General features: G+C 40.0%; 1 protein-coding gene across 1 annotated transcript in view; it reads right to left on the bottom strand.

The window, feature by feature from the left end:
• The window catches only part of dync1h1 (dynein, cytoplasmic 1, heavy chain 1), a 93,577-nt gene that overhangs the window by 58,548 nt on the left and 22,533 nt on the right, over positions 1 to 12,496 (bottom strand). The window contains exons 19-28 of the mRNA XM_057858868.1: positions 9,966 to 10,079; positions 9,792 to 9,902; positions 9,503 to 9,712; positions 9,276 to 9,422; positions 9,028 to 9,194; positions 8,774 to 8,947; positions 4,813 to 5,167; positions 3,219 to 3,413; positions 291 to 573; positions 105 to 205 (exon numbers count right to left, since the gene is read on the bottom strand). Coding sequence (XP_057714851.1) covers positions 105 to 205; positions 291 to 573; positions 3,219 to 3,413; positions 4,813 to 5,167; positions 8,774 to 8,947; positions 9,028 to 9,194; positions 9,276 to 9,422; positions 9,503 to 9,712; positions 9,792 to 9,902; positions 9,966 to 10,079 — 1,857 coding nt within the window. The remainder of the gene's footprint in view (positions 1 to 104; positions 206 to 290; positions 574 to 3,218; positions 3,414 to 4,812; positions 5,168 to 8,773; positions 8,948 to 9,027; positions 9,195 to 9,275; positions 9,423 to 9,502; positions 9,713 to 9,791; positions 9,903 to 9,965; positions 10,080 to 12,496) is intronic.

The following is a 12,496-nucleotide window of genomic DNA, read 5'->3' on the forward strand; positions in this document are numbered from 1 at the left end:
AATACCTACGACGTTGTGAACGCAGCCAACCTTAGCGCAGACGCAATTCGGTGTTAGAGCGCCATACAATCTAAATTAAAAAAAAAAAAAAGCATAACACATACCTGGAAGTCAAAAGTTTCATCGCAGTTGAAGACCAAGACAAAGCGACCAAGCTGGTGACCCAAAGCTTTTACAGACTCTGTTTTTCCTGTGCCAGCAGGACCTAGAAGAATATGGATGTTTACATTTCGATCCGTTTAATGGGACTTTTAAACAAATGTTTGGTGACAAACAAAAAGCCAACACACCGAACGGCGATCCTCCGAGGCGAGCTTCTAGCGCTTGAGTCATGGTCAGATAGCAGCGGTCAGTCAGTGGTGTCTGGACAAGCTTATCCTGGACGCCCAAGTACTCAAAGCCGTAGTTGAATTTGGCATTGGCCATCTGGATGGATAGCTGCTGAAGCACATCGGTCTGCTTGGGGTCGAAGTAGAAGCGCATTTGACTCAGCCACTCGAAGGACTTGGGGTTGTCGATTTTGTTCTTGATCAGAGTCCTGGTCACGTCACGTTGGTGCACCAGCTCGGTGATCTAATTGCCACAAAAAAAATAAATAATAAACATTATATTTGCTGTCATGTGCTCAATCATCTTAGAGACAAACTCCACGCTTGAGAAGTTTCAATCAGGGTACAGATCCAGACACAGTACTGTTAAAAGTGCATAATGACATTGCCCTTTCTGTGGATATGAAAACCCAAATGTGCTCGTTTTTCTAGACCTCACAGCAGCATCCGATACAGTCGACCATACAGTCCTTGCATTTCGTTTCGAGCACTTCATAGGCATCCTTGGCTCCGCTTTACAATGGTTTAAATGGTACCTGGAACGCAAGACCTTCTCTGTAATGATTGGAGAATTTTCCTCCTCACAAACTTGTCTTGTGGGGTGCCACAAGGCTCTATTTTAGGGCCTGTTCTGTTTGCACTTTATCTGTTACTTTTAGGATCAATTATTAAAAAAACATCGCTCTTTCATTTTTAAGCTGATGACCTGCAGCTGTATTTGCCCTTGAAACCCAACATACGAACGAATTGCTCTCACTAAATTGATGGACTGCATTTCCGATGTGAAGCAGTGGCTAGCACAAAACGTTTTGCATAAAATGACAGCAAAACTGAATGTATAACTTTCGGCACACCTACCATGATGAATGCTCTTGAGCCCAACTCTGGTGCTCCCCTTTTTTAAGACTAAAAATCTCAGTGATTCTCAATAACAGGCTCAACTTTGGAAAAACAGATTAGTTCTGTTGTAAGAGCAAGTTTTTTCCAGTGCCGTCTCTTGGCCAAAGTGAAGCCTTTTCTTAGTGGTCATGAGCTAGAAAAGCAATTCATGGTCTATAAACTCAAGACTGGACTACTGCAATGTACTTTATGTTGGGCTTCCCAAGTCCTCCATTTCTAGTCAGCAACTTGTTCAAAATGCTGCTGCTCAATTTTTAATCGGTAAATCCAGACATGAACCTAGTGGCCCTTAAGTGTAACTAGTTTTCTAGGCTAATTCTACAGATGTTATCACATTACTACACAAAGAATGAAGCAACGCTTTCCAAGTTTTGTTTCATTTACATGGGCATCGTGTTGCACATTTGTATTTCTTTTGTTTACATTTATCGTCAAACGTAGTTTTGTTAAGAGTTAAAACTCCATTACCCAGCATGCAAACGTTACAATCCAGTGTACTATACACTGCGCCACTGGCAAAGTGAAAACAAAACTGTTCCTTAAACATTTGACAATATTTTTCAATTTCAATACACTATAAACAACGTACTAATAAAAACAACTTAAATTTGCTGTCATGTCCTCGGAATACCGGTCTTTGTGTCGCTCTCTAGCGGCGCTTAAGTGTAACTAATTGGTTTGCCGGCTTATTCGACAGATGTTATCATATGACTACTTGAGCTCATACCAAATACGGAGTGCTAAAAGATGAGCTAACGTCAGCAGCCATTGCTTGCTGGCTATCTCGCTGTTTGTGCCGTGTTGAAGAGATATACATTTTTTTGCAGTTCATGAGCACTGTGGTGTGTATATTCTGTTTACGTTTATAGTCAAATATAATAGTGGTGTTAGAACTCCATTACCTAGCATGCAAACGTTATATACAAGGAAGTGTGCTCTACACTGCGCGACGGGCAGAGTGAAAACAAAACTGTTCCTTAAACATTTGAGCATGCTTTTCAATTTCATTTATGCCTCGTCTGCTTATTAGAATATTAAGTGACCGGGAATTACCTATTACAGTACGTATCATCTTTTGCATGAAGAATCTTTTTTCGTAATATGAAGCTAAAAAGGTACCGTTCTATGTCGGCACCTTGAGTTAAGACTTTTAATTTGTTCAGAGATTACTCAAAAATCTAAGATGTGTCCTCAGCAGAGGTCGCATTAACCGAATATTTTCCGTTGTTGACCGTTTTTTTTTAAAACGGTGACGGAAAAAATGAAGTCCATCTGTCATTTTGACTGGTTGCAATTCACACCCCAGACCACAGGGTGGCGAGTGAGCATATTAATTAGCCATTGTCTCTCTTGATGCATGACGTCGTTGGCCTTACTCGGAAACATGAGGCAACTGAGTGTCCGAAGTTTCTTCAAAAAGCCCCAAAACGACGATGGTGTTGATAAAAGAGGTGAAAAAAGAGGGACTGATACACTGGAGGATGAAGGACAGCCCCTGCAGCAATCCCACTTGAGACATTTGATTATGCACAAGCGGGCACGCAATTCAAGTCCATGCGCACTAGGAGGACTGCGTTCAGGCCACAGCAGGTGAACTGTTAATTTCATTGTTTCATATGTAGCCTACCTACTGGGGCCCACAGTCAGCTGTTTTTGTTACTGCGGAGAAAAAGTTACATATTAATCTGCTTGATGTGTGACGGCACAGTGTGGATTCTCTGTTAAGGTTGTTCGGACAGAATATTAATTAAAAATGAATGAAAACTAAATACTATTGAATATGTCATTATTGTCATTTAAAAAAAAATAAATGACGGGTAAATATAGATTATGACCGGATTTTTATGACCTGTCAGTCAAAATGACAGACAACGAAAAAGTCTAGCGCAACCTCTGGTCCTCAGATTTGAATACCTTACACATTTTTAGTTAAAGGTACCACTGTGATAAAAAAAATAAAGAATAGTTTATTCTTTTTCTTTTCCTGACCAGGTGTTCTAGTTTCCTCCTGCGAAGTGGAGGTTGCTCCATCAGCACAGTGTCAGCCAGCACGTTAAGTGTCGCCTCCACATTGGACAGCACCCCCTGCATGGGGCTCATGTCCCCACCGCCGGCGACGGTCGTCAAGGCGGACTCTATGTTCTCAGACCAGGCGATTTGGGTGGATAGCACCACCAGTTGAGCCTGTGGAAAAAGAGGAATTATTGTGTTTAATGAATGATGAAATTGGTGCAATGACATGTCTTAATGATCGAGTTTCAGTTATTTGGGCTGAATGAAATCCGATACTTGTGGCAGCCCTTTTGGCTCATTGTAAATAATTCTCTGTACGCATGGCGGGTGGGGGCAGGGGGGGTAGGTGGCGTGAGCTTAGAGAATGGTCAGGACTCTCCAAAAGGACACTGCCTCTCCCGAGAGTTTTTCTATTATTAAATTAGATATGAATTAATGTCCAACTCTCAACATCTAATTTGGTCCTTTGAGCCGGATTGCAGATATATCTAGGAAGCCAAAACGCAAGGACGATCTCTTCATTACGTGGTCACAGACATTTAAGCGAAAGCAGTCATCGTTCTGGCGTATTGACTTCTGGAGATGAATGCAATCTCAAACTACAGCAGGTCGGAGGTGAGTGAAATTCTTTTTGTGAGTGTGCACGTGAATGAAAATTAGGTTTGTGATGGAATGGTTTTAGTATAACCTGTTTAAGTTGCCATGACAACCTGTGGGTTTCCTGTGTAGATATGTACAAATGTAAGCAGAACAGGATCCACCGGGTAAGTGTAACTGACGCATTTTAATGATCACATTTGACCGACCAAGACTACAGTATATCTGTTCAACCAATAGTAACAAGGCATTGCAACAATAGCCATGTAAGGTCATGCTTTAGTGTAGTAGATTTTCTTCATATTGGTTTCCCTAGACAAGACTGGTTAAATTCCTTTCAGCGTTAAAAGTGTTTTCCATCGTGTGGCGATTTGTAAAAATTAGGACGGTTGGTGAATTGTTCAGAGCTACGAATATTTCTCAGAAATAAGGGGTTTTGTATTAGTGTTAGGATGAGCTTAAATCTAGGCTGCACTCCACCTTGCTTGTTTTGAAACACATGGTAAGATTTGTTAGCTTATTTTTCAATGTTGCTTTAGCCTTTAAAAGGTCCATGCTGAGTGATTATCACAATGTAACTCGTACCGTTAGCATAGCATTCACATTAGCTTTAGCATTCACCGTGGCGAGCCTCAAACTCTCGGACAACTTTCATGGCATCCAGGTGGGTTTCATTAATTAAAAATAATGTTTTCCTGCTGAGTATGTATTATCATCACCAAGTTGGTGTTGTGCATGGAGACGCTACAATATGTGCTCGTTTGTCAATGTTCGTTCCAAATTTTTGGACGAAAATTTTATATTTTACAGACGAAAACATTCTGAAATGACTAAAATATGACCAAGACTAATAAGTATTTTCATCCAAAAGACAGACGAAAATTTAAAGGGCTGCCAAAAACAATACTGCTTTGAGTTATGGGTGATGTAAATGGACGACAAGAGTAATAAATTCATAATATAAACAGCAAACCTGATAACGATCAATCCAGTTGATGTACTGGCTCAGGTCAACAGCGGTGCCTTTATTGAAGCCCGTGACTTCTGTGACTGACTCTGCCAGCAGCTTGGCCAATGTCACCCTCATCTCCTTCTCTACCAAAGTGAGCCACTCGTTGATCTTGGGGTGCTCCGTGATGGAGACGGGCGTCTTATAAACTACTTCCTCGCCCTCGCGGGATGATATGCCCAACACCTCTGTGTTGTCCTCATTCAGCAATATACTGGAGACGCCTGCAAACATCTTTTTGAAGTGCTTCTGCAGTTTGGCCACATTCTTGCTGTTGCCAATGATCTCCAGCAGGTCCTCATCACCCACGAAGTAGAATCTGGAATGAACAGTTTAAATGAGATGTTTAACAGGTCTGTCTAATCAAGCAGATTTATGGATGCTTCTGCCTCATGTTTATACATAGGATAAAAATCTAAAATATGTTTCGACATCCCTCTATCGAAACAACTGCGTAAAAAAATTTGAAGTAATTTGATAATATTTCGCAAACATGATCAGGCTATAAGTGTTGCAGCAACGTTTGTCTTCAAATATCTGTTGCTTAAAGCAGGGGCGTCAAACTCATTTTAGTTCGCGGGCCACATTAGGCAATTACATCTCACGTCGACCAGACTAGTTTAATTTTTAGCCAAATAAGTTAACTCTCTGGCTGCCATTGACGACGCTAGACATCCAATCCATTTGGGCTGGGAGGGGCCAATGAACAAAACATTTAGCGCCTTCAATAGCACTGAAATATGAGCATTCACAATTTCACAGCCAGTCCGCCTCAATTTAAGTGAATTGGACGTTTATCCTTGTCAGTGGCAGCCAAAGAGTTCATTTTGGGACGGTTCTTTGTAATTTTAGGGTACTTACGGGTCATATCCTGTACATTTTGGGGTATCTACCACTAACATCTGAACAAAAAAAGGATCTGAAACAAAATTGTAATGATTTTTGAGGGACGAACAGCCATATATTTTAGCAATACAGTCACAACACAATGCATACTTTCTGTTCCCATGGCAATCGTTAAGATGCCATGATTGTGAGATGCATATTAAGTTTTTCCAATTGTACTAGTCAAATACTAGTAGTTTGGTTCTCTTTGATGTCCTCTGATTCCTTTATGAAGCCATTCAAACAAACACGTTTTACAATAGGAAGTGATGCACAGTAGAGCAAAGTTTTATTAGTCCCGTGATTGGGACGGGAATAATAATCAACGCAACAACATCAACATAAACAGATGATGATTTTCACCTATGTTAAAAAAAATAGAGGTCTGAAGCGTCCATTTTTGTACTTTTGGTTTCGTGGGCCAACACTATATTGACTTGCGTTGACACGTCAAAAGAGCTACACATATTCAATATCATAAGTTTCCAATGCTTGGACTTCCGGCCACTGTATTTGCGCGCACTCAACATGGCGAACAGTGGAGGTGAAAACCTGAAGTAAAAAACTACACATGAAATTCGGAAATATTGCCTATAGGCTAAACTGGAGGAGTGCAACGGTGCCACTAAAAAAATACGTTGCGTGTAATAAGTGCGCGGGACTAGTAAAACACTGTAGTGACTCAGGGACGAGTGGTAATCTAAAATCAGGAATCTAAAAAGAACAATCTACTGATTTTCCTAGTAATGACCAACCTAAAGGTGTTTTCTTAAAATTAAAAAAAAAAAACGAGAGTGGGAAAAATTCTACAAGAGTGGGTCGGGATGGTATTTATTTTTTGACTCAGCCCCAGGATTGGGATAGAATGGGAATTTTTCTCTGGGAGGGGGAGGGAACAGGAGTGAAAATCCACTCCCGTTTCATGGTCTAATGCAGTGTTTTTCAATCACTGTGCCTTGGCTTAGTGTCTGATGTGCTGTGGAAAATCAAACAAACCCCCTCTGTCTTGGCAGCGAATGGTTTGACCTTGCTCCGGCGCACTCAAGGCTACACTACGTACGTTCCCTGAAGAGAGAAATTGAAATCTGTCATTGTTATAAACTCTAAACATGGCAAGTCATCATAAACCGGGTGCGCAGAAAAGAAAAAAAAGATGAAGATCATAGATGTGAACGAGAAAAAATTATGAAGTTTTTAAAAAGGGGGACAAGAAGCCAGATAATTGGGGCTAGAGTTGGCTGTGGACAGTGATGTCGGTAAGTGAACGACAGCCGCTAACACTGAACGTTTACATTCGCGATCACCGTGACCAAAGCCCGAATCGAGTGTCACCAGCTGCTTGTAGCCTATTGAGCTGCCGTATGACAAGACATGCTGCTCGCAATGAGCCAAGGAGAGAGAAGGTAATCGGAGATCAGGGATATATGTTAGTCTGTGGGGAGCAGGTGCGCGAGGTTGAACAGACTCTGGTCCGGCGGCTGGATTTATCTTGGGTTTACAACTCATTGTGTATTATATCAAAGGCTAACCCGTATTAGCATTCTCTACTGAGCGTGAGCTTGCTCAAAGACTGGATTTCACTGATGGTATAAATGACTTTGCTGTCAAAAAATCTAGGCGCATCACTGTTTGAAGATTTGATAACCCCAGGGATGTGGAGGGGGCAGGCACAGGATGTTTAGTTATACTGTTTTGTTGCTTAGCAGGTAGGCATAGCACTCTCAGTTGTATTGTATTGTAGACTACATGGGACAATAGATGGAAATTTTTTATATTGTGTCACATCACATTACGGTCTGTTAAATTTAACAGTCCGCCTCAAATAAAATAATTTTAAAATTTACACTGTCATTGCTTGCAAAGCGTTAAAAGTACTGCGTATGTTGTCGTGACAAGCCAGTGGCAGGGGTGGGGTGACCCTATAATGGTCTCTTGTCCCCGGGCCCCTGCAAGTCTGTTGACAGCTCTGGTGTTAATAGTTAGCTAATTACTTTGTTTAGTGATGTGGAAGAGTTAAGAGTAGCATTGGGGCTAGCTGCTAGCTAGCGAAACTAACAGCGATGGAAAAAGTTTTTTAAAGGAAGATGCCAACTCAGAACTGGACACAATTCATTGAATGATGGTCAAAAGGAAGGAAAGACTGTTTCCTCTTGACTCAGCAAATCTTTTATTGGGATTTACGGTGGACCAAAGAAGAATTGAACATGGCGGGATTAACTTTCACTGAGAATGCAGTGACACCTACTCCAATACAAAAAGCCCAGGTGTCACACTGGGTGAGTAAAAATTATTATAAAATTTGTGCTTGTTTGATTCCTATTCAATACATGACTTTACAATACAGTTGGCAACATTTTTTTTTTTTATATTTTTTTAAATGGGAAAAGGTGTGCCGTGGCTCATAAAAGGTTGAAAATCACTGCTCAAATGCAAAGATTCAGGGACTCAAATGAAAACAACGGGGCTGTGCCTTTCTCTACAAGCAGTTTTGTCTCATTAAATGGTCTAAACGCCTTGACTCTCAATTTAAAAAAAAACGCATCAATGTAAATAGAACCTAATTGCCATTAAAAAATAATAAATTTGGTAGTCAACCTTTAAGTTTTTTTTTTTTTTTTTAATGAAAAAGTGTACATATATGCTCTTGGAATTGGAAAAACTCAAATCGGGCCACTTTTAAGTCAAAGTACATCTAAGTTTTTTTTCCACACTGTAGAAATGTAAACCTGCTTTAGGCTATTAATTGTTTTGTATATATTGTAAAATTACTGTGAATGGACCCCAGGAAGAATAGTCTCTACTTTGGTAGAGACTAATGGGGATCCTTAAATAAATAAAGAAAGAAATAAGTGATTTTTAGAAATGATATCTAAACTAATAACAATTTTTACAGGATTCTTAATAATGGCCTGAATAAAAACAATGCGAGCCATATGTGGCTCAGGCAATACTTTCTTAACCTCTGCTCTAACTAGATACACTGAAAAATAAATGACATGCCACAACAAATTGAAAATAAATAAAAACAATGATAGCTTACCTTGGAAATGAGGATCTTTCCCTCTCCAGATATTCTCCCAGGGCCTTCTGGATTTTTCCCAGAAGGTCAGCCAGCCTCTCTAGAGACCTCTGCACCCCTTGTATGTTTAGCACATCCATCACCAGTGGAGACTTTGTCACTTTCTTCATCAGGGCCAAGAACTCTGTGCTGATACTGTTAAAAAAATCATTTGACATCAGGTTACATTGCAGTTGTCGTTTGCTCGTATAGGATGAAAATGTTGCATTGTTAACCTTTGGAATCTCTGCGTTTCTACAGGAAGCAGATGTTTGATGTCAGCACTGCCTGTGAAGATGCCCTCCAGGTAAACCCATCGACGCTGGACATCGATCCAAACGTCAAACAGAGCCATGATGCGATTCAGTTTGTCCTCCCAGCTCAGAGCGTCTTCCTCAAACACCTAAGAACAAAAACAAAGAGCAACATTATTATTGCAGTTGAGTCAGCATGAATAAATCTAACTTTTCCTTTGACGTTTTACCTTGTAGTACGGTGACAACTTCATCGCAGACACGCTGTTGATGTGTTCTTTGACTTTGTTGAAGAGGTCGTCCCATCCTCTGATCAGTCGACACTTATTCTGGTAATTGACCAAGTCAAGCTCGTAGGAGTTCCACACCTCACGGATCTGCAGATGGGCAAAGTGTCATTAGCAAACAGAGTCCTAATCCCCTAAATATTACGCACCGTTGCCTGATGCGAGCTAACCTGTTTGAGGAACTCCTCCAGAGCCATCTCTCCCTGAGCCACCAGGAGCACGTCTTTGACGACCATCTCATTCTTCTGCAGATCCACGTCCCAGATCTGACCCAGGGTCAGTTCCGACAGCACCCAGTTGACGTGCAGACGCTTCATCAGCTGCTTCCAATGACGGTCCTTCAAAGCCTCCGACTTCAGCTCGATCACTAACATGTTTACCTGTTAAGAGCGACAAAATAAGACTTGAAAACTCATTTTCTTATCGGTATATCTTGAGGGTAAACAAAACTGTCTTGACCTTGAGATATCCCTTAAGGAGCCTTTGGACATACTCATAGGAAGCATACTGTCTTAGCCTGGCTTGGAAGTTCTTCAGCTGGTTCAGAAGAGCATCTAGGTTTTGACGAAGCTATAAACACAAGAAAAAGGTTGGTAAAGAACTGAATACTTGCATCAAACTGAACATCATTACCTTGCGAGGTTGAACTGACACCCACGGCTGCTCCTTCATCTGGTCAATCTGCTCCCACACCTTGGAAAGCTCAGACCACACCTCCTTCAGGTCATGTAACTCCTCAAGCGCTACCTACAATTTGAAAAAAGAAATGTATGTTTTAAAGATGTATACGCACCAATCCTCGGACTCTGATTTATTTATTTTTAATTGCAGACTTATTGTTGCCTGTAGGTTCCGAGTTAGCCAGTAGAGGGAGTTGGGCAGTTATGGTTCATTTTGAACTTGTTTGTATAAGTGAAAAAAGAAATCACAAATTAACATAACGAATAAAAACAAATACAATAGCCATCGTTCGCCTTTAGCCATCCTAGCCAAAATTGATTGAACATCTAGCGTCGTCAATGGCATCCAACAAGTCAAATGAGCAGTGTTGGAACCAACGCCCTTACGTTGTCACGTTACATAACGAAACTACTTCTTACTGTAACTTGTAACGTAACTCTTTCCATTTCTCATTTGATAACAGCCCTATAGTTATTGTAGGGATGTTATTAATGTTACGTGATCCAAGGGAAAAGCACCCTGCTGCACTCTGTTGACAGCTTTGTTCTCTCGTACTAGCCTCGCAGTCCATATGGCCCTTCTCGCTCTAATTTTAATACAGCACGTCCCAGAAGAGGTTATTGATTGGCTAACATAGGGCATGTTGTCAGGGTTAGCCAGTCAAAGACCGTCCAAGAGTTGGGCAGGTCTTGTTGATGATGTTGTCAGTTTTTAATGTTATTTTATTTCATATTAGGACTGCAGCTATCGATTATTTTAGTAGTTGATAAATCAACTAGTTAGTTCAAATAATCGAATATCGGATTAGGAACATTGAATGCGTTGCGATTTGCACTTTCATTTAAAAATGAAAATACCTGAGCTTAGCCTGAATTACATAAAAGAAAAATAAATAAATGAAGGTCTAAGTACAACAAGAGAACAATTGGCCAACTTGCACAGCAAAAGTCCTCTAGCTTAAATGCTATAAAATGCTTTTTCGTTTTTTTTTAACAATGCTCTTAACAAATCGTTCAAACACACAGTCCGACAAAAAAACAGCTAAACATACTGCTACCTATAAGCTAAATTACAATTGCGTAAAAAGCATTAACTCAAACAAAAACTTACCTTATTTTGGTCTTAACATGGAGCAGCTGGATTCAGCCATGTTAAATGAGTTATGTCATATTCAAAACAATTACAACGTCACTAAAGGAATTCTCGTAGTGGTAAAAATTGATTGGAAGCTTTTTTTTTCTACTCGAATTACTCGAGTTAATTGATTAATCATTGCAGCACTATTTCATATTGCACAGAAACATTTGTTTTGAAGGCAAGTTTATAAAATCAAATCAAAATTACTGCATTTTTTATTGTTCCATTACATTTCATAGTGTTAAGAGGGAGTTGTCTTTTTTTCTTAATCTGCAAAAGCACAACAAGAAATATTTTCTAATTATATTTTATATTTTTATATTTTACAAATATTTTTTATATATTTTTTAAAGTAATTTCAAGTACAGTGGTACCTATATACGAAGTTAATGCGTTCCAGAACGTTGTTTGTAAGTCGAAATCATCGTATGTCGAGAAGGATTTTCCCCCAAGAATACATTATAATCCCATTTGTTCATTCCACAGCCCAAAAACCTACACTAAATCCTTAATAAATACTGCTGGTACTAATACAAATGGTAATTACACATAGCAAAAGGAAGGAATTATAAATAAAAATTGGAATAATAATATAATAAGAAAAATAATTCCTGTAATAGTGTAATGAATCGGGTTCTAAAGTAGCACTTTTTTTTTCTGTACCTGAACGCACTGCGTGGCTGACGTGACAGAGAGAGGGAGTGGCGCGGTTGAGTTTACTTTCGCTTTCAATGTTTTCTTACGAACACTGTCAACTTCGGCGGACAGTAGCCGTTTTGTGTTGGATAAGTTCTGAAATAAATGATAACCTCACGAAGCTGGCGATTTTTTTGGCGATGTCACCACAACAATAAATGTCATCTTAACTCATAACTAAGTCTGGTGAACGGTGGTCGAAGGAGGACCGTGGAGATTTATTGTAGAGCCAGTTCACGGATGTGCGTCCCACGCTCATATTTTTCTCTAATTTGCATCTTCATTTCAAAGGTAAGCGTCACCTTTTTCCTTCTTTCACCACCTGTACCAACCTTTTGGAAACCTGTGCTGATTTCTCTCACATGAAAATTTGCCTTGCGTCCGTCTGCGGTGCAGTCATGTCTTTGTATTTCGAGCATGTCGTTGGATATAGAAACAAATGGCGAGTCAAATTTTACGTCGGATGTCGAAAAGATCATTTGTCGAAGCAATCGTATGACGAGGTACCACTGTAATTACTTTCATAATTGAATAACTAATAAAGTAATTTTCAGAGATGTAAGTATGACTATATTCATTACTATTCCAGTGGCTCAGTGGTAGAGGAGTCGTTCCCCAACATCTGCGTCATCAGTAGGTAAATAGGCATA

This window comes from Corythoichthys intestinalis, chromosome 15 (genome assembly GCF_030265065.1).
Source record: "Corythoichthys intestinalis isolate RoL2023-P3 chromosome 15, ASM3026506v1, whole genome shotgun sequence".
NCBI lineage: Eukaryota > Metazoa > Chordata > Actinopteri > Syngnathiformes > Syngnathidae > Corythoichthys > Corythoichthys intestinalis.